Source organism: Coenobita brevimanus, chromosome 47 (assembly GCF_032717465.1).
Source record: "Coenobita brevimanus isolate Jiangsu-jjx chromosome 47, ASM3271746v2, whole genome shotgun sequence".
Taxonomy (NCBI): domain Eukaryota; kingdom Metazoa; phylum Arthropoda; class Malacostraca; order Decapoda; family Coenobitidae; genus Coenobita; species Coenobita brevimanus.
The window spans coordinates 33773408-33795655 of NC_137000.1; the positions used below are offsets into that span (position 1 = coordinate 33773408).

General features: G+C 42.3%; 2 protein-coding genes across 2 annotated transcripts; one reads left to right on the top strand and one right to left on the bottom strand.

Annotated features, from left to right (window-relative positions):
- Positions 1-2219: 2219 nt before the first annotated feature.
- LOC145399140 (uncharacterized) lies at positions 2220-2555 on the top strand. The gene has a single exon (XM_080271878.1). The coding sequence runs from the start codon at positions 2220-2222 to the stop codon at positions 2553-2555; it is 336 nt and encodes a 111-aa protein (XP_080128004.1).
- Positions 2556-3056: 501 nt separating this feature from the next.
- Positions 3057-21099, bottom strand: LOC145399141 (uncharacterized). Its single transcript, XM_080271879.1, has 2 exons — positions 20461-21099; positions 3057-3125 (listed from the first exon to the last, which is right to left on the bottom strand). The coding sequence occupies exons 1-2, from the start codon at positions 21097-21099 to the stop codon at positions 3057-3059; spliced, it is 708 nt and encodes a 235-aa protein (XP_080128005.1).
- Between the last annotated feature and the right edge of the window lie 1149 nt (positions 21100-22248).

The window sequence follows — 22248 nt, forward strand, 5'->3', positions numbered from 1 at the left end:
CTGTGTCTGCAAAAGAAAGACAGTCACGTAAAATAATAGGGTTTGTTGAAGTGGACTGGTCTAAATAAGTTGGGTAAACGCCGTAGTCTAATGGGTTTGAGCGCACACTATCGAGGGAAAGATCTAGCGTTCGATCTTATCCATGGCATTGGTTGACGCTGGGAGGGGCATCCGATTACACACTTCAGAAGAACTGTTTAGAACGGAGCAACTTCTTAACGCCTCACCAAAAGGGAATTGCATGGCGTAAAAACTGCAACATTTGAAAGCGCCACATTGTTGAAGAACTGAAAAGCTGTGAAGACTGCGAGAAACAAGCAGGTGAAAGAAGAGGGTTTTCTATAAAATTAGTTGAGAAGAGTTGAAGGGGCGTATCCTGGACTACAGGGGAGGGGGACTCGACCCACGGTGTTGAGAGGGAGTTAAGGGGAGGCTGTTACAAAGAGAGAGAGAAAGAGAGAGAGAGAGAAATATGAGTGAATTTACAAGGACCCTCTCTGGATTTTTTCTATTTTTAACGATCGGTCGAAAAGTATATACCGGTACTGTAAATATTTGTATGTTATTGCCGTTGAGGAAGAGGGAAGGAGGGATTCCGGGCAACGTTAATTTAAACAGAAAATTGTCAGTAATGATAATAATAATAATAATAATAATAATAATAATGATAATACTAATAATATAACGACTTGATACGCCCTTAGGAAGAGAGTATTCGGCACTTCCCTTTTCCTCTGACAAATATCCATTCTCAGAAGTGACTAATACTTAGACCCAGTAATCCAGGAGCCTGAATAAAATGTGAATGAAAATCCGTCCCATTTCACTAGTCATGCTGTTGGTAGTCCTCCCACGTTCGTACTTTTTTTTTTCTTGTTTGTGATTCCTACCACACCCTTTCCTTAGGTAGGACTAACGATCATGATGAAAATGATGATGATGAGGAGGAAGATTATTAGTATTATTGTAATTATTATTATTACTAGTAGTAGTAGTAGTAGTAGTAGTAGTAGTAGTAAGGTATCCGGACAATTGTCCCTCGGACAGTTGCCCCCTGGACATCTGCCCCCGGACAACTGCCCCCCAGACAACTGCCCCCTGAATAACTGCCACCATAGGATTATTCCCCCCCGGACAACTGCTCCCCCGGATAACTGCCCTCGTAGGATAATTGCCCCCCACGGATAACTGCCCTCCAGACTGGCAGCACAACAAACATACGTCAAAGCCACCAATACAAAACATGTTTAGTAAGCTGGCCTTATGAAGAGCAAGCTGTGTTCGTCGACCCACGGTTTCATTCTCACTGTTCCGAAAACATAAACCAGCCTGATCATTTGAAGTGTTGGCTGGTTATGACAGCTTCATTCTGACAGTCTTTCGGAGTTGTGGGGTGAAGCCGGTTGTATCAATCTGGGGTCGCCAACCAGACCAATACTGTTGCATTACTGCTGGCTGTGGTTGTGATTTGCATATCTAGCAACGGTGTAGGTTCATCCAACCATGGAGTTCATTCCAAGTGAGCGTGGCAAGCCAAAGCTCATTTACGAAGGCCATATATACGTGAAGCAGAAGACCTTAGCTAATGACGTGGTGTCCTATGAGTGTGAAAGACGTCGGCACAACAACTGTAAGGCCAAGCTCAAGGTGCGTGATGGAGAAATTGTTGGCAGCTTCAACACACATACACATGCTGTCAAGGTGGGTCGTCCAGAAATGCTAGCTGTTCGGCGTGACATCAAAAATTAAGCAATCAGCTCACACGGGACTTCGCAGCAGATCATCAGCCAAGCAGTTCAGGGTATTTCAGAGGATGCCTCAGTACAGTTGCCATCAATAGAACACATCAGACGGGATGTTCGCCGTCATAAACAGAATGTCAGTGGACCTAATCCATTACCATCAAGCGCTGCTGATATGAGCATACCCGACGAATACAGAGTCACTGCTGGCGGAGAGGAGTTCCTGCTGTATGATAACGGCCCGACACAACAGCGTATGCTGATTTTTCCACTAGAAAGAACCTACAACTTCTGCAAAACTCAGTGAATTGGTTCGCTGATGGAACATTCAAAGTGGTGCCAGCGATTTTCTACCAGCTTTATACTGTTCATGCGTTAATACACAACCAAGTATTTCCATGTGTTTACGCTTTGTTGCCGAACAAGCAGCAATCCACTTACCGGGAATTATTCGAACAGCTGCTGCAAATCAACCCAATGCTGAGCCCAGACACTGTGCTGATCGACTATGAACAAGCCGCAAAGAGTGCTATTGGGTCATGGTTCCCTGGAGTGACAGTGAATGGCTGCTTTTATCACCTCTCGCAAAGTGTCTACCGTAAAGTGCAATCCGAAGGACTCCAACAAACGTATCAAGCCAATGCGGAGTTTGCACTTAAAGTGAGCATGTTGCCGGCCTTAGCCTTCCTGCCGCCCAACGAAGTGCTGAATGCCTTCGAAGTACTTCAGGAAATTATGTCCCTCGAAGCTGATCCTGTCATGGACTACTTCGAAGACACATACATCGGAAGGATACGGCGACAAGCTAGGTGAGCTCCGTTATTCCCGATTGACATGTGGAACATGCGTGGCGGCCTGCTGGCGGACTTGCCTCGCACCAATAACGCCGTTGAAGGGTGGCACAACCACATACAGTCAAGCATATCGGAGTGCCACCCAAACATATGGAAATTTCTCCAGACACTGGGAAAAGAACAAGCCCTCAACGAAGTGGTCATCAACCAGATGTTGGGAGGTCATCAGCCACCACCAAAAAAGAAGCGATATCAGGACTTAACGCAGAGGATTTTCAATATCTCAGACAGTTTGAAGAACGAGACATCGTTGATTATCTGCGGAGCATCGCTCACAATTTGCAGTTTTAATTTTGAAAATGTATGCATGCACCTCTTCAACATCGACATGACCTATGTGACATGACATGTGACATGACCTATGTTTCAACGATCTGATTATATTGTACGAAAAATACATTTATAAAAATATACATTTATAATATTGTCTGTCTCTTGCCTGTCGTGGATGCGGGGGCAGTTATCCGTGGGGGGCAATTATCCTACGAGGGCATTTATCCGTGGGGCAGTTGTCCTGGGGGAAATAATCCTATGGGGGCAGTTATCCAGGGGGCAGTTATCCAGGGGGCAGTTATCCAGGGGGCAGTTGTCCGGGGGCAGATGTCCAGGGGGCAACTGTCCGGGGGTCAATTGTCCTAGAACAGTAGTAGTAGTAGTAGTAATAGTAGTAGTAATATTGTTATAATTATTATTATTATTATTATCATTATTATATCATTATTATTGTTATAACTCACCACGCTAGTGGTGAGTTATACTGTTCTTGTCAGTATTACTATTCTTATTATTATTCTTTCTTACAAAGAAGTAAAGTGCTCGTATTCGCTCAATTTCAAAGCTACGGCCAATATACAGGGCCATCTGAGTACCCCAGCTGGTGGCTTCATATGACCCAGTATCATCCAGTTCGCTGTATTGGTTTTCCAGTTACAGCCATAAACCTATAAAAATAATCAATTTGCTGATTCTCAGAAACCACTAAAGGTACAGACTTGAAATCTTTGTGGTATATAGCCAAGGTCGGGGAGCAGGTCTGAAATGAATATGGGCCCAGTTGGTCCAGTAGCTTGAGAGCTCCCAGGGGTCAATGGAAAGTACTTCGGAGTCATTGAGTGCACAATATAAAAAAAACAAGATAGAACTGAGCTGTAATCACCAAATACATTTCAAGAACTTGATATGCTATGCATGGTTACCAAGTATGAATGACCTTGACCCAAAATTCAAGGTCATGGCCTGTTTGACACTCTTCTAGGAGGGCCATAATACCTTCACTTCGAAGGGAACGCTATATGAGGCCCGTTGAAATTACCGGCTCCAGCAATATGTACTGGGGAATAAATCAGCCCCTGCATTTGAAATGAGGAAGAAATTGGATGATCTTGTCATGTGGTGAGTTATTGAAGTTGCTAACGCAATTTCCGTTTTCTAATTATTATTATTATTATTATTATTATTATTATTATTATTATTATTACTATTATTATTAATCTTATTATCATCATCATTATTGTTGTTGTCGTTGCTGCTGCTGCTACTGCTGTGTACTATTTCTTCACGACTACAAAAGAAAAACTAACACTGAATGATATCTAAAAAGCAACAGATACATATTACTCTATGCTGCGACAATTATAGGTTGAGAAAGATTTTGAAATATATATACATACACTTATTGTTCGTCACAATACCACTACTAATTTTTGTCGTCTAAAAAATCTGACTGAAGGTTTCTTCGTTTCAGGTTGGTATCGCGGACGGAGATTGGGTCTGTATTCTCGTTCGTGAAGGAGGATCCGTAGCACCTCTTCCTTATCAACTCATTTGTGAGTAGGGTGCTGTAATAATCTCCATTATCCTATGCCTGCAGTCGGTGTCCCTAATAAAAAGACTAAACTAATTTCACCTTACTTGGCCCAGATATTTGTTCTTTGGCAGCATACCTCACGCAGCTCAGTGGCAGAGTAAGGTAATGCTATGGCTCTTCATGCATTCCATGGCATCTCACGTGACTAGCATCATATTCCAGTGTTAATCTATCGCTGCAGCTCTGAATTCATTTTGGAAATATGGCAATTTTGGATCAAGTTAAAGTAAGAACAGTATAATAGCATAAAGAAGTACAAAGAAATATAAAATTTAAAAAAAAAATTGATGAGGAAGAGGTGTTAGAATGCCTCCCAAGACTACGATTCAAGCCTCACCATTCCCACCTGTAGCACTTAACTACCTGAAGAGAACGGGGGGGGAGGGGTAAGTATACCTTTGCTCTGTTAAGTAACGTCCAGTTTTATTTTATTTATTTATTTATTTATTTATTTTTTGTGTGAAGTTACTCGAGTTCCTGAGTGGGTGTGGGAAAGATGGGTATTTGTGGCGGCTACCCTAGTCTGATCGTGAAAAGTGGGTTGTGAATTGTGAAAAAGGAGGTAAAAGAACACGAGCTGTTGCTGTAAGTTTGATATAGTATGTTATCCTGTGTTTTGCGATTTGTTTTCTATTTACAGATTATTCGAGGGCTGCTTTGGAGTAAAAAATGCTATTCGAACATGGGCATATTTCTCAACCACCACGGAGATATAAATACTGATGGCCTTTTAATAGACCATTTCCCCTATGAGGTTATAACATATTTGTAGCTCCGTAACTTTCTGAAGATAAAAAAAATATTAATGCTAAATTCCCTTGGGACAACCTGTATCAACGACAGAAAGGCTCTATCTCACAGATGTTAATGAAGCGCAGTTCTGCGTGGATCGCTCTGGCTTATGAGGTGCATCCAAGAATTCCTAATGCTTGAATAATGAATGAATCAGTTTGTGGCCCATTTTTACCGAAAACTGTTGATGGATCCTTTATTTTTGTACTTTAATTTTCCTGTTCCTGGATCCATCCCTCCCCCCCCGTGTGTAGTGCAAAAGAGGTTAAGATAACGATGTTGATGATGATGGTGATGATGATGACGTGGAAAGGATGGTGCCGGCCGGGTGATTGCATGAAGACAAGCAAGTAAGATAACTGGATCTCTTGCAGTTGGAAAGAACAGGATTTTTTCTTTCTGTAAATCAAGTACAGTAGATTATGCATAAGTATTGACTGAGAACGTTGAGATCTCTTCATTTTATTTTCTGTTTTACTTCTTTCTCATTCTCCTTTTCCTTCTCGCGCCTATTCCACTCCTTCTTTTTGAATTTCCTCCTCCTCCTCCGTCTCACATTTGTTCTCCTCTTTGAATTTCCCCTCTCTTCTTCTTCTTCTTCTTCCTCCTCCTCCTCCTCCTCCTCCTCCTCCTCCTCCTCCTCCTCCTCCTCCTCCTCCTCCTCCTCCTTCTCCTCCTCCTCCTTTTTCTTCTTCTTCGTGGTATTTTAATGTGTCGTTGCTATTCTGTACCTCTGGTGAAGAAAATTCCCAGGAAGTGGCAAATGCACTTAGCTTTAACCCCACAGCCTCTCTTGCCCGTCCTTCTCTCCTTCCTTCTTTCCTTCCTTCCTTCCTCCTCCTTTCTTAACCCCTTTCTTCTTTCCTTCATTCCACTTTCTACCTCTTTCCGACCTCGCCCTTCTTTCCTCTTGTTGCTTACTTCATCGTTATTTCTGCTTCATCTTCTTCTTTTTCTTCTTCTTTTCGGCTCCATATAACCTCGTTGTTGCGAAGCCAGGTTATGATCGGGACAATCAATCAGTCAATCTTTCTCCTCTTTCTTTTTTTATTTCTTTTATTCCCATCAAACTACAAAATCGCTCTCGGATGCCCTTTCACCTTACCTCAACCCCACAGCCTCTTCTCCATCCATTATTCCTCCTCCTTCTCTCTCCTTCTTTCCTCCTTCCTTCTTCACTCATTTCTTCTGTACTTCCCTCCTTACTTCACTTCCTTTCTTTCCTGATTCCTTCTTTCCTTCCCTCCCTCTTTCCTTTCCCAGCCTTATTTCCCTCCTTCCCATTCCTTCCTTCCTTCTTTCCTTCCTTTCCCAGCCTTACTTCAGACCTTCCTATTAATTCTTTTTGTCTTTCCTTTCTTCCTTTCCCAGCCTCACTTCCGTATTTCCTATTCCTTCCTTCCTTCCTTCATATTCCCTCCTTCCCTCTTTCCTTCCTATTCTTTCCTTCCTTCCTTCCCTCCTTTCCCGGCCTTACTTCCTTCCCTCCTATTCCTTCCTCTCTTCCTTCTTTCCTTCCATGACTTTCCTCTCACCTTACCTCAGTCCTCACACCCTCTCTGTCTCATTTCCTCTTTCTCATTTCTCCTTATTTCTCCGTCTTCCTCTTCCTCCTCCTCTCCCTACTCCTCCCCCTCCCTTGCTTCCTTTCATCTTCTTCTCCTTCCCTTCCTCCTCCCCCCTTGCTCTTTTCAGTTTCCTCCCCTCCTCCTCCTCCTCCTCCTCCTCCTCCTTCTCCTCCTCCCTTGCATCCTTTCATCTTCCTCTCCTTCTTCTTCTTCCCCTTTGCCTCCTTCCATCTTTCTTTCTTTCTCCTTCCTCTCTCCTCCTTCCTCCCAGCACTTTCCCTGTCACTCCTTTCTTCCTCCCACGAGAGTCATCCCTGTTCTTCCCCCTCTTACCATTTTTTTCTTTTATTCTTCCTCCTCTTCTCTCATTTTCTTCCATCCTCCTCTTCAGTCAATCTCCATATTTTATCTTCTTTTTCCTCTGATTCCCGTATCTTTCTCTCCCTTTTATTCTCTTCTTCTTTGCCTTATTTTTTACTTTATTCATATTGTCCTCTTATTTTCAATGTTTCTCTGTTCTTTTTTTTCTCTCTCTCTTCCCTTCTCTCTTCCTTTTTTCTTTTTCTTTGCCTACTTCTTTCACCTTTCTTCTTTTTTCCTCCCATTTCTTTATTTTCCTTATCTTTCCTCATATTTCTTTCTCTTTGTCAATATTTGCTATTTTAACTAGTATTCTTCCTTGTCCTTTCTGTTCATCTTTTTTTCCTTCTTGTTGTTCATATTTTCCTCCATTTCCTCATGTTTTCCCTCTTTCACTAAATTGTATTGTTTTCCTTCTCGTCTTCCCGTTGTTTTCCCTCACATACTACAAGACTTTCTCATGTTGTCCTCTTAGTTCCTCCTTACCTTCTTATTTTCTTCCTTTTTCTGTTCCTATCTTTCCTTTCTCTTTTTTTCCTTCCTTCCTTCCTTCCTTCCTTCCTTGCTTGTTTTCTTCCTCCTTCCCTCCCCTATCCTCCTCCTCCTCCTCCTCCTCCTCCATCTCCACACTTCTACCGAAAAAAAAAAATCATCATCCTATAATAATAAAAATATACCACTACTGCTACTACTACTACTAATAATAATAATAATAATAATAATAATAATAATTATTATTATTATTATTATTATTATTATTATTATTATTATTATTATCATCATTATTATTATTATTATTATTATTATTATTATTATTATTATTATTATTATTATTATTATTATCATTATTATTATTATTATTATTATTATTTCCTTTTTCTCTTCCTTCACATTATTTGTCTATAATCCATCTTCCCTTTTTCCTTCCTTTCTTAGTGTTATTTTTTCCTTTGCCAGTCCATTTGTTTCGGCTCATTCCTCATTATTTCCTCATTACTGCCTACTTTAATTACTCTCTCTCTCTCTCTCTCTCTCTCTCTCTCTCTCTCTCTCTCTCTCTCTCTCTCTCTCTCTCTCTCTCTCTCAATCTACCTGTCAATCTGTCTGTTTATTTATCTGTCTGTCCACCTATTTATTCATCCATCCATCCATCCATCCACCCATCCATCCATCCATCCACCCACCCATCCATCCATCCACCCACCCATCCATCCATCTGTCTATCTGTTTATCTGTCAATCAATCAATTAATCTATCTATTTGTCTATCCATCTGTCTACCTATTTATATATGTCTGTCCATCCACCTATATGCCTCTCTACCTATCTATAGCTATCTGTCTACTTTTCTGTCTATCCATCTGTCTGTCTATCTCTACCTATCTGTTTCTGCCTCTGTACCTATCTGTCTTTTCATCTATCTATCGATGTCGGTTTATTTACCTATCATTCTATCCAGCTATCTGTCTGTCTGTCTCTTCCTAGCTGTTTCTGCCTATCTACCTATCTATCTGTTCATCTCTCTATCTGTCTATCCATCTTTCCATCTATCTGTCTATCTCCCTGTAGTGTCGTGCGTAAAAAGTAAATGTCTAGAGCTTCAGTCAGTCGCTATCTACCTATTTATCTGTTCATCCATCTGTCTGTTTATTTATCTACCTATCTATCTATCCAGCTATCTGTCTATCTATCTCTGCCTATCTGTTTCTGCCTATCTACCTATCTATCTATTCATCTATCTATCTGTCTATCCATCTTTCTGTCTATCTGTCTATCTCCGTGCGTAAAAGATAAATGGCTAGATCTTCAGTCAGTCGCTCCCATATAACCCACATACAATAGCCTCGACTCAGATGCTGACGACACAGAAATGTCCCCTCACGCACTCCACTCTCTTCCCCTCATGCATTGTTATTACCCCTCCCCTCCCTCTCTCCCCTAACCCTCTTATTCATTACTGCCACCCTTCCCCATGATCTCTTCCCCTCGTTTATTGCCAGCATCCCTCCCCTCAGTCTCTCTTCCCTCCGTCATTCATTACTACCACCCTTCTACTCATTCTCCTACCCTCGTCTACTGATAATCATTTCTCCCCGCACTCTTTCTTCGTTCTCTGTCATAATAATACTCTCTCCACCTTTTTCATTTCTACTACTCTTCCCCTCACTCGCTCCCCTCATTCAAGCCCACCATTCTGCCATTGACTCCACTACTCTCTCACTCTCATTCACTGTTACTGCTCCTCAACTTGCCTGTCTCTCGCATCTGTCTCTCACTTTCAAAGCCTTCAGCCCATCGCCCCCCTCCTCTCCAGCCCTTCCCGTCTATCACTTGGTCTGTGCTACACTGTGTATTGCATGACGGAAGATCATTCTCTTTCTCTCTCTCTCTCACTGTCTTACACACACACACACACACACACACACACACACACACACACACACGGCGAGAGAGAGAGAGAGAGAGAGAGAGAGAGAGAGAGAGAGAGAGAGAGAGAGAGAGAGAGAGAATTACCTGGTGTGTGCTACATGTCTCTCGTGGAGGAGGATATTGCTGGTAGAAACACACCCACCTCGACTGCCCTCAGACCCCATCCCCTCCATCATTAGCGTCGTCTCGCATCTTGACCTCTCCACTGCCCCTTTCCTACCCATCTCCACCTCTCCATCCCCTCTCCCCCTCTCCTTCCCCTCTCCCCTTCTCCATCCCCTCTCCCCCTCTCCATCCCATCTCCCCCTCTCCTTCCCTCCTTTCCCTTCTTTCTAAACCCTCGTCGTTAAAACCCCCTCGTCTCCACATCCATCCTCTGACCCAGCCTTCCTTCCTTGTCCATCCATCCCCTCATCCATCCCCCTTCTCGTACTCTTTCACCTCTCTCCTGTTTTGTATTCTCTCTCTCTCTCTCTCGCTCTCTCTCTCTCCTTGGGCCTTCCTTGCTCCTTCCTTCTTTCTTCCGGAGTCTGTACTGTACCCCCTCCTCTTTAATTTTTTCTTCTTCCTTGGTGTGTCCTCATCTTTTCTTAGTCTCTCCACTTCCACCTACCTTGACCTCTCCCCGTCTCCGCCCCCTTCCTCTTTTCCCTATACTTAGCCGCTCCTCCTTCCCCCTTCCTCTTTATCTCATCGCCTTCCTTGCTCCCCTTCTCCCCTGTTTCCTCGTCCCACCCCTCCTTATCCTTCCCGTTGCTCGTACTCTTTCACTTTTCCTCATTTCTCATTGCCTTCCTTACTCTCCTTTCTCTAACTTATTTCGCGTCGTTGAAGTATTTATCATCATACTCTAGACGTTTTTATTTAACTTAAGTAATTTTTTTCTAATGGTGAAGGGGTTTAATAAGGCTGCATAGAACTTCACCAATTCAGATATTCCCACAGAATTTTATAAAGTCTTTTAGAGATACCAAGAATACACCGTCAATAACGTCATCATGCTGTGGGGACTGACTTCCTGATCGCCATGACTTATTCTTTATTTCGCTCTCGCCTCGTCTTCCTGATTGCCATGACATTCTTTATTTCACTCTCTCCTTGTCTTCTTTATTGCCATGACTTATTCTTTATTTCACTCTCGCCGCCTCCAGAATAGCATAGTGTGGCTTAAGCAGGAAAAAAAGAGGAAAGAAGACGCAGGGCTGGGAGGGTCGAGGTACATCCCACCCTCATAAAGAAAAGCCGTGTTCCGCGCTATTGGCCACTTGAGTGTAAGAGCCATAAACTCCATGAGGGTATTTTTGCTTGCCATATTACACCGTCTGAGCACTTGCAGGCCGCTTTGTGCACCTGAATGAAGCCTGTAAGACGAGAAGGGGAAGGAATGGGGGAGGGAAAGAGAGAAGGAGGAGGGATAGGAGTGCAAGAAAGAAATGAAACCCGAGAGAGTGGGAGAGGGAGGAGGAGGGAGGGAGGGAGGGAGGGAGACAGAATATTACACCGGCTGAGCACTTGCAGGTCACTTCGTGCACCTGGATGAAGAGAGAGAGAGAGAGAGAGAGAGAGAGAGAGAGAGAGAGAGAGAGAGAGAGAGAGAGAGAATATTACACCGTCTGGACACTTGCAGGTTATTCTTTGCACTTGAATGAATGCAGTAAGTGGAGGAGATGGCATGGGATGAAGAGAGAGAGAGAGAGAGAGAGAAAGGGAGTGTGACAAGGGAGGGAGAAGAGGATTTGGTGGTTGAGAGTGAGTGAGTTTGGCAGGGTAAGAGGATAAAATGGGAGAGAGAGAGAGAGAGAGAGAGAGAGAGAGAGAGAGAGAGAGAGAGAGAGGACTTAAAAGTTACGTAGATATACAAACCTCACGGACCCAATGTAGTGTTCCGGCCTTAATCCTTTGGCCGCGGAACGCCTGATTTGTATTGTGTTCTGACTGACTTTAGAAGAATTTCACTGGTTTCAGGCGGTCTCACTGGTTTCAGAAGATTTTACTGACGTGACGATTTCACAGACTTCAGACGATTTCACTGGTTTCAGGCGATTTCACTGTGCTCATGAGAAACGTAGGATACCATAAATGTCAGAAACCATCACGATTATTGCTGAGGAGGGACTAGAGAAAACTTTGTCATATATTCCAGCTGATGACGAACGGTTTTATTCACCTCAGAGAATCTCCCTGCAGCCCCAAGGTTATTGTTACTGGGAAGTCGTACTTTATCCATTAAAAGATTAGGAGAGAACAGCAAGAAGGCTCTCCCCTACCCCCTCCTCCAGACCACAGGCTGAGTGGGAACTACTTATGTCGAGAAGAGTCTAGGAAACTGCAGAAAAAATGCGTTGTAAATAATATGTACAGTATGGTCAAGCTGTTTAAAATGAAGGGAAAATTTTTTTGATAGTACAAAGCTGTAGAGAGACGTTGAAGGGGAGTCGGTGAAGGATGAAAATCGATATCGAAATAGGTAGATTAACAGATCAATGGACAAAAAAGAGGACATATTGATAGAGATGTACGTAGGTAGATAAATCCAGATAGACACAGATAGACAGTTCAATAGAGGGAGAGGGGAGTGAGAGAATGAGAAAGTGAAAGGGAAATAGAAGAGAGAAAGTGAGAGATGCGGTAATGGAGTGATGTGTGTTTATTGTCGAACAGGGAACCAGAGAGGTGGAGGTTATGGCTCTGATGACAGCACGCAGGGGAAAGTGTGCATGAGAGAGAGAGAGAGAGAGAGAGAGAGAGAGAGAGAGTAAAATATTTCTTCAGTCTTATTGATGCCAAGGAATAGAACGACTATGAAAAATGTTTAGAAATCACTAATGCAAAAAACATCAGTCGTAAGAAGTTATCAGCAAAGAGCATTTCATCATCAAAAACATATCCGACGGCCTGCTTCCTCCTGGGACCTCCAGAACAGGTGACGACCGTGACATAAACGTCTCCATGTTACATCATCCACGCACGCCTCTCACTCTTTCAAACACTCCTCTTTCTCTTCATTCTCTTTTACCAGTATCCTTCTCCTCAGTCTTCCGTACTACATAAAGTCTACCTTTGTCAACAATGAACTCGATATCACTTTCACAAACTTTCTTTAACACCTTGACTATACAGTATACTGTACATTCTCTGTAGCCTACCGTCTCAGCAGTTTCACATCCCTCCTATACCTATAGGCCTATATTCCGATCCATAATGCCCATAAATCTCACTATCACTTACTTCCCTTCTCCTGCCAATGCCCGCGGCTATTCTTAGAAAGGTAATTTCTGCAACTTGTAATCACGACAGCTCTCGGGCATTCACTGCCATATTCACACAGGTAACGATACCCTCCTTACTAACTCTCCTACCTCTCAAAATGCGGCACAGCTTTCCAAATACACTTCTTCTTTGGAGTAATCTCTTTTCAACCTCACCCGCTATTTTGCCATATTTCTACACTGGAGCTCCCAAATACTTAAAACTGTCCACCTCCTCAAGGATTTCACATTCCATCTGAATCCTGTAGTTCACTTTGTTTCTTCTCTGTACTCTGTCCCGCCTGCCATAATCTATTATGTCATATTATTTCCCTTCATAAACCATTATCTTACTTTTCTTCATATCTACTTTTAATTTTCTCGTGCAAACTCTTTCAAACTCATTCGGTACCTTTTGCAAACCACTCACCTTTTCTGTGACCAACTCAGCATCGTCATCATATTAGCAGGTTACAAGACTCCATTAATTGCCATTTAGCTTCAGTTTTGCTCCTGCGCCTGCTGTCCCTGTTTTCATCGGTGTGGCTACTCCATCCATATATACTCTATACTGAACAGCGAAGGTAACATAACACATCCCTGACTTGAGGTAATGTTAAAAAGATCACAGAAAGCATCAATATCCTCATTTTTTCCCCCTTCAACTAACTTCCTTCCATACCTATTCCTTCCTTCTACGCTACCCGACTGCCTTGTTGGTTGGACGTCCTGGTTAGCTCTGCAAACCATCATCATCATAATCATAAGCCTTTGGAAGTCCGCTACTGAACAAAGGCCTCCCCCATCCTTTTCCACCAATTCCTTGACTGAGCCAATGTCAGCCACGTTTTGCCTGCAAACTACTCTGTCTCATCTTTCCATCTCCTGTCTGGTCTTTTTCTCCTACGGTTACAGTCTCTTGGAGTCCAGTTAGTCAGCCCCTAGCTCCATCAGTTATCTCTCATTCTTGCTACATGACCTGCCCATCTCCATTTCTTTTCCATTATTACCAGCCGCGATAGCGAAGCTGATATTGTTTTCAGTTTGTCTGTCAGTCCTTCTGTCTGTCTGTGTTTCTGTTAGCACGGTAACTTCGCAACTGCTCAAGATATCATCACAAAATTTTACAGAGGTGTAGCTGGAAAAAAAAAAATCAATCGGGAGTTCTAAATTGGTGAAAGTACAGTAGGTCAAGGTCTGTGTGTCTATTAGAACGATAACTTTGCAACTGCTCAAGACATCATCACAAAAGTTTACAGGTGTGTAGTAGGGATGGAAATCCCCTACGAGTATTGTTTTCAGTTTGTTTCTGTCACAGTGTTTGTGTGTCTGTCAGCACGATAACCTCGCAACCGCTCAAGATATCATCACAAAATTCTACAGGTGTGTAGTAGGGATGAAAATCTCCTACGAGTTCGAAATTGGTGAGAGTAGATCAAGGTCAAGGTCATATTCCGAACCGCGCTAGGTATGTATCGGCTCTCGGCTGGTGTGATGCTCCCTTTGGGGAAGCCTCTAGTAACTTCTGTAATGTTTTTTACTAAGTCTGCTCTCTCACCCAAGCTGATCTTTTCCTGTCTCTCAAAGATATTCCCAACATTGACCTTTCCATTGCTTTTTGAGAACGGCTTAGTTGATTTTCCATGAATTTTGTCAGTTTCCAGGTCTCAAAACCATATGCCATAGCTGGGATTATACATTCTTTATATACTTTTCGTTTCATACATATTGGCAAGTTACTTTTCATGGAGGCTCTATGTTTAGCAAAAGCTTCCATCCAATTGTAATGCGTCTTATTATTTTCCTGTCATGGTCTTTCGAAGGTTTTAGTGTTTTCTGAGCCCTAAGTAATTATACTCTTCGACTTTTTCAAGAATTTCTTCGCTTACTCCGATGATGCTCTTTGATGTGTTTGTATTGAACATTACTTCAGTTTTCTCTGGTTCATCTTTAGCCCTATTTTGAGACTTTCTCTATTTCGGCCATTTAATATTTCTTGCGATGTGTCTGTTGTTTCCGAGATTAGGAAAATGTCATCTGCAAATCTTAAATGGTTTAGGTTTTCTCCATCTATGTTTACTCCTTTGTTCTCTAAGTCTAGCTTTCTGAAAATACTTTCTAGGTGCACGCCCTTCTCAATCTTAATTTTTTCTGAGTCTTTATGATATTTAACTGTAGCAGTTCCTTCTTTATATGTGTTTCAAGTTCTCCAGTGTTCTCATTTACACCTTGTTCCCACAGTGAATTTATGATTGCAATGTGCTTCACTGAACCAAAAGCCTTTTCGTAATCAACAAAACCTGAGCACAGTGGTTTATTATATTCTATAGTTTTCTCAGTAAGCTGATTCATTGTGTAAAGATGATCAGTAGTCGAATACCCACTTTGGAATCCTGCCTGCTCACAAGGTTGGTTTTCTTCCAGATTCGTTGTTACTCTATCCATAAGGACTTTAGTGAAGAGTTTGTAAATAACTGGTATATTTAATGTCACAGTCTCTGATTTGCTGAGACGGTGCATCCTCACTTTCGGTGGCACACTAGCCGTAAGCACATAAGGCAGTGCTGTTCGACGTTTAGCAGACAATAATCCAACAGCAACGCTCGAGAAGCATTATCAGTAGAATTTATGTTTGATTGGGGAGATTGTGGCAAATAATGTCACCTCCCTGCCACATAGATTCTGGTGAGACGTAATTTCTGTGCCACCTTATCCAGTATATTCGGTGCAACCATTTCAACCCTATATATCTATAGCGGGTCCCATGGTCCGCCCCGTCTAAGACGGCACCCCGAATATCTATCTGCAAGGCCTTCCCCTGTCCGCCACCCATCGTTGAGTTCCTTGTTTCGGTATTTTGCGTGTGTGATTACAAGAATGTGATGGTCATGCGTCTAGGTGAGTGATCTAGAAATTGTTTGGCTGCTAAGTGTTGTGCAGCGTAAATACGGTTTGTTTTACGTCAGTGAGTTTTGTTTGTATATGTGTTTAATATTCAGTATTAGCTTTGTTTCATAGATGGTACTGAGTTTTTTTTTTTTTTTTTTTTTTAGATGGTACTGAGTAGGAGACATGTACGACGATAGTGTAACAGCAGTGAGATGTGCAGTAGGAATGACTGAGGGTTTCAAGGTGGAGGTGGGATTGCATCAAGGATCGACTTTGAGTCCCTTCTTGTTTGCAATGGTGATGGACAGATTGACAGATGAAATTAGACAGGAGCCTCCGTGGACAAAGATGTTTGCGGACGACATTGTGATATGTAGTGAGAGCCGGGAGGAAGCTGAGGCAGAGCTTGAGAGATGGAGATATGCACTGGAGAGAAGGGGAATGAAAGTAAGCAGAAGCAAGACTCAGTACATGTGTGTAAATGAGAGAGATGACAGGGGAACCGTGAGGCTGCAAGGTGTAAAGGTGGCAAAGGTAGATGAATTCAAATACTTGGGATCAACTGTACAAAGTAACGGAGAGTGTGGTAGAGAGGTAAACAAGAGAGTGCAGGCGGGATGGAGTGGGTGGAGAAAGGTGACAGGAGTGATCTGTGACAGAAGGGTCTCTGCAGAAACGGAGGGGAAAGTTTATGACTGTACCAAGGCCAGCCATGTTGTACGGAATGGAGACAGTACCACTGACAAAAAGACAGGAGGCACAGTTGGAGGTAGCAGAATTGAAGATGTTGCGTTTTTCACTAGGAGTGACGAGGTTGGACAAAATTAGAAATGAACATATTAGAGGGACAGCACACGTAAGTCAGTTTGGGGACAAAGCTAGAGAGGCGAGACTGAGATGGTTTGGACATGTGCGGAGGAGGGATGAGGAGTATGTCGGGAGGAGGATGCTGGAAATGGAGTTACCAGGCAGGAGAAAGAGAGGAAGGCCAAAGAGAAGGTTTATGGATGTAATGAAGGAGGACATGGTGGTAGGTGTAAGAGAAGAAGACAGAGTAAGATGGAGACGGGTGATCCGCTGTGGCGACCCCTAAAGGGAGAGCCGAAAGGAAAAGAAGAAGAAGACTGAGTAGGACACTCAGTTTATTACTGTATGATCTCTGTGATTGAGTGTTTAATGATTTAGACGGTAAGCTTCGTTGTTTTGAAGTTATATATATATATATATATATATATATATATATATATATATATATATATATATATATATATTATATCCTGTTTAAGAAGTTTTGCTTTGGCACCCACATCTCTACTAGATACTGTTAAATTCGCCGTGTCCCGCCAGAGGATCTGACTGACGAGGTAACCGCGTGCATTTACTGTATATTTTGTTCCAGAATCAATTTCAGTATTAATGGATTAAAATAGGGTAAATGTACCCTTTACTTTAAGCAGCAGAAAGACCTTACCAGTTTAATTCATATTCTTCCAATTTGTTTTCTGTTTCTTACCATTTTCAGGGTGGTAAATGACCTTTTCCTACTGAATCCCCTCCCCCCTCCCGTTATTATCAGTCGTACCTTGTGATTGTTTCCCTCGTAATGGAAGAATCTTGCTCAATGTACTCAGGTGGATTTCGTTTCTCATTACCAACTGGAGGTTAGGTTGGGCTAGGTTAAATTATGAGGTACAGTTAAGCTATGTTAGGTTAGGACAGCTGCTTTTGCTGTTAGGATAACTGACGAATCAAACGGGTTGACACAGCAACAACAATGGGGTGAAACAGATTTAACAAGAAACATTTATTTACCACCCCAGAAATAATCAGAACTATATGACAGACTATCAGGAAGAACTAATTTGGCAAAGTGCTTCTACTGCTGAAAGTAAAGCGTATGCCTGCCTAAGATTGTTTTATTTTATTTTATTTTATTTTGTTTTATTTTTCACTATGAGTATTCCAGTACTTTATAATTATTGTGACCGATATATTTGGGAACCAAGCAATCACATCAGCGATTGTTTACATCGACAGGCAACGTGTTTTTCGACCGTGGTCCTTTATACCCAGAAGAAGAAGACGACGTGTTTTGTTTTTGCCGAACAGCTGATTTTCTAGTTACATAAACTTTTACTGCGAAATATACCCCATTTTTTATAGGTAGGGTAAATTTATATTTTCGTTTGTAAGGATCTTTAGAGTATTTTTTGTAGGCAAGTATCATATATACTGTACCTGTATGTGTTGCTGTGTTTGTGTGTGCTTCATTTTGGGCATAGCTAGTCAGCCTTCAGTTCTGCTGTTCTGATAATTGTCTTTATTGGCCTAACACATTTTTAGGTATAATATAAAATCAGTTGGTGGGTTCTAGTTACTGTCATTAATTATTTGTGTAATTATATTTTTCCTGTCCTCCCATTGCAGGAATTTATGATACCCCATATCATTCTTTTTCTGTGCCTGCCCTCCTCTCTTCCTATTTCTCCCATCTTTCCTGTCACTTCTTATTGCTTTTCCGTCCTTTACAGGTGGCTTTACATTGAGTGACAAGCCAAATGGTTTCCTGTAAGCCAAGAAACCATTTACAATGCTGGGTGGTAACCATATAAACAAACCATAATTATGTGCTTGTTGTATGTTTTTTTAGTTAGTTGTTTTCCGGGGAGGGGCACTAACCCTCCGCCAACCCTATTAGTCGCCTTTTACGACAAGCAAGGATACTGGGGGAGTATTCTTGAAAAACCCCCCTTGGAGTGGCCCTGGTGAGAGAGGATAGTGTTTGGAAACTCCCTGTACTGTTGTTCGCAGATGATACTGTGTTGTTGAGTGAAGACGAAGGGGAGCTGCAAGGCTTGGTGGATGAGTTTGAGAGTGTGTGTAAGAAACGGAATCTAAAGGTGAATGTAGGGAAGAGTAAAGTGATGGTCTTTGAGAGAGGTGAAGTCAGTGAATGTACAGTGAGGTTGGATGGTGAGGAACTGGAAAATGTGAGTACGTTTAAGTACTTGGGTAGTGTGATGAGTAAGGATGGAGGTTTGGAGGGTGAAGTGCTTGAAAGGGTACAGCAGGGAAGAAAGGTTGCTGGTTCTTTGAAAGCAGTGATAAGAAACAGGGAAGTGAGCATGGATGTGAAAAAGTTACTACATGACAGTATTGTGATACCAACTCTAACGTACGGAAGTGAAGCTTGGACGTTGTTGGAAGGACACAAGTCAAGAGTGAGAGCAGTGGAAATGAGTTATTTAAGAGGAGCCTGTGGAGTCACATGGAGAGACAGGCTGACGAATGAGGATATAAAGGAGCATTGTGGTGTTGATGTGGATGTGATAGGGAGCGTTATGAGGAACACACTGAGGTGGTTTGGCCATGTGGAGAGGATGGAGGGTGAAAGACTGACAAAGAGAGTGTATGTGAATGAGGTGGAGGGGGGGAAGAGGGAGGGGGAGGCCGAGGATGAGATGGAGGGATGGGGTGGAGAGGTATATGAGAGAGGGGGGTGTGAGTTGGGAGCAGGGCAGTGAAATGGCGGGGGACAGGGCGACTTGGAGGCGATTTGTTTGTGGCCACCCCAAACGGGATTGAGGCATCTGGCAATAGATAGATAGATAGAATTATGTGCTCCCTATGTGTCAGCAAGTGGGTTGGTGGAAGGTTAGTGCCCCTCCCCGTAAAACAAATAACTCTAAGTCAAGTGGCCACTCCTTATGGGATTATGGCGTCTGGCAATAGATAGATAGTAATACACAGCAGTACATCCACCTTATGCAGATGCTGATAAACTAACCACAACTTTTTTCTTATTTTTAGGCATTAACTGACTGTGTATTTTATAAGAGGAAACTTTTGTACTCTATTCGTGCTGTGATTTTTCATTGATGTGTTTGAGGAGATAGTATATTTGTTTGTATATTGTATCTTTTCATTGCTGTGTTTCAGGTTATAGTATCAGGTATATTTTTATGGAAGTTCATCATTCCAGATAATGGTTAGCATTCCATTCTCTTGCAGATTATTGATAAATAACATTCTGTGAAGGTACGTTTACTAACCAGTAAGGTAGCTATTCCTGTACAGTTTTAACAGCAGCAAAACCTTCACCTGCAACTATTTTATAAATTGTAATTATTTTGCCAGCAGATATTATAAAACTAACTTCTTGTTCCATTATTTCTTCCAGGTGCTAATCAGTAATTTTTTATTTGTTTTCTCTTATAATCTTAACAGTAACATTTTTTGCATAGCCTGCGGCGGTAGTTTCACCGGATCCTTTAACACAGATCGCTCCTTTGTTTGCAGGATATGCAAAGTATGTCAAAGCCTAGAAGACAGGCTGACCAAGACTACGAACAAAATTAATGGTATTAGTCTACCAGATGCTCCACTTCAAACTCGTCAGTTCTGATAGCTTATGGAAGTAAATCTCAACAATACAAACAACTTTCACCAAACGCAACACCATTTCAAATGAATATTTAAGAATTTACTTGAAATAATACAATTTTATGATATATCGGTGACCCCCCTTTACGAAGCAGGATTTCTGGTGGTTGGGGGGAGGAGAGGGGAGGAAAGTAGGCTCCGAGTTTACCTATGAATGCTTACCTATGAATACATAGTGGGGAATTAAGAAGCAGGCTTCTTGTGGTGTTCCCCACCTCTTAAGACCTGTCAGCCAATGTACCTTAACGATTTAATGTGGCTATCATACCGGGGCTTTAAATGTGGCTACTGTTGGGACAGTCACTACACTCTCAGGGAATGCATTCCAATAGTTTATGACTCTAATGGAGAACCAGTTGCCCTTTAATGTTGTCCTCCAGTGGTCTGGCTTCTGTAGCATGAGGGAGTGCCCTCTCAAATCATTTTTGTTCATCTGGAAGAAATGAGCGTAGGGGATGTCCTCAAATCCGTGTAGCAGCTTATGCGTTTCGATCATGTCTCCCCTGATTCTCCTATCCTGCAGCGTCTGCAGCTCCAGGCGGCGACATCTCTCCTCATAAGGCAGCTGGGCCAATTCTGGGACCAGTTTTGTGGCTCTCCTCTGTACTCGTTCCAGTGATTTAATATCTTGTTTGAGGTGTGGAGACCAAGACTGAGCTCCGTAGTCCAGAATTGGGTGGACCAGGAAGAGGTATAATGGTACCAGTATCTCTCTGCTGAGCACAGAGAAATTCCATTTTATAATCCCCAGTTGACCATTGGCTTTTGCAGTTATCTTTGCAATATGAGTAGAGGCCTTAAGTCTGTTTGACACCATGATACCAAGATCATTCTCTTGTGTCGACTTCTCCAGTAATGTCCCTTTTAGCTGGTAGTCGGCCTGCTGGTTGTTGTGGCCTGCATGCATGGTCTTGCATTTATCTACATTAAATGACAGCAGCACTTCTTGCTCCAGTTGTCCAGACGCTTCATGTCACATTGTAGGGCCCTACTGTCCTCTTCAGTCCTTATTATCCTGCGTGATAGAAAGCAGCCAGTCAGAGCAAAGATACACTCTTACATCAGAATCATGCACTTGATCATGGCCAATCAGAGGATTATTAAATTCGGTGTTCTGATGGCAGCTGTCTGTGAAGGCTGCGCCGTTGTGGCTCGGTTACAGGTTGCAGTTTTCAAGGAATGCTTTGAGGTTAATGAGGCCAGCCTTCAATTTCTTCGTTCTCGCGACATTCTACCTTTAAATGTGCAATGCCCAAAGTGTGGGAACGATTGTACATTTAGGAAAGATAAGCATCGATGGCGTTGCAACGGTACAGGGCTTCCTTTCTTCACCAGTACCTGGAGTAGAACCTGTTTTAAAGACAGGCAGAAAACCAGGAAATCCACTCCTGTTTCAAAGAGGCTGCAAAATTCTATCCTCATCGTCATTGACTAAGGTACTGTGAATTTTTATTTAATAAATAACAATCATAGCATAGGTTAGGTTAGGTAAGGTTAGGTTAGGCTTGATTTTGTTTGGTTATTATAATTATTTCCCCATGAAACCTAGACAGTTTTGATAGTTTTTGGTGAGATTCATTCAGTTCTGTCACAATGGTCATCCCAGCTATATAACAGCCAATAGTTTTTGGTGAGATTCATTCAGTTCTGTCACAATGGTCATCCCAGCTATATAACAGCCAATAGTTTTTGGTGAGATTCATTCAGTTCTGTCACAATGGTCATCCCAGCTATATAACAGCCAGCTCACAATAACTCATAAACTACCGTATGCATTTCTTATGGTTGTGAGGGTCAGATTCGAATGAATCACAATAAAAATGGTCATCCCAGCTATATAACAGCCAGCTCACAATAACTCATAAACTACTGTATGCATTTCTTATGGTTATGAGGGTCAGATTCAAATGAATCACAATAAAAACTATCAAAATAGCCTAGGTTTCATGGAAATTGACTGTGGGACATCTGCTAGACAATTACCAAATTAACTGCCTGACCCAGAAAGTTGATGTGCTGGGGTTCATTGCAAATAACGTTGGATGCTGTGGACGGA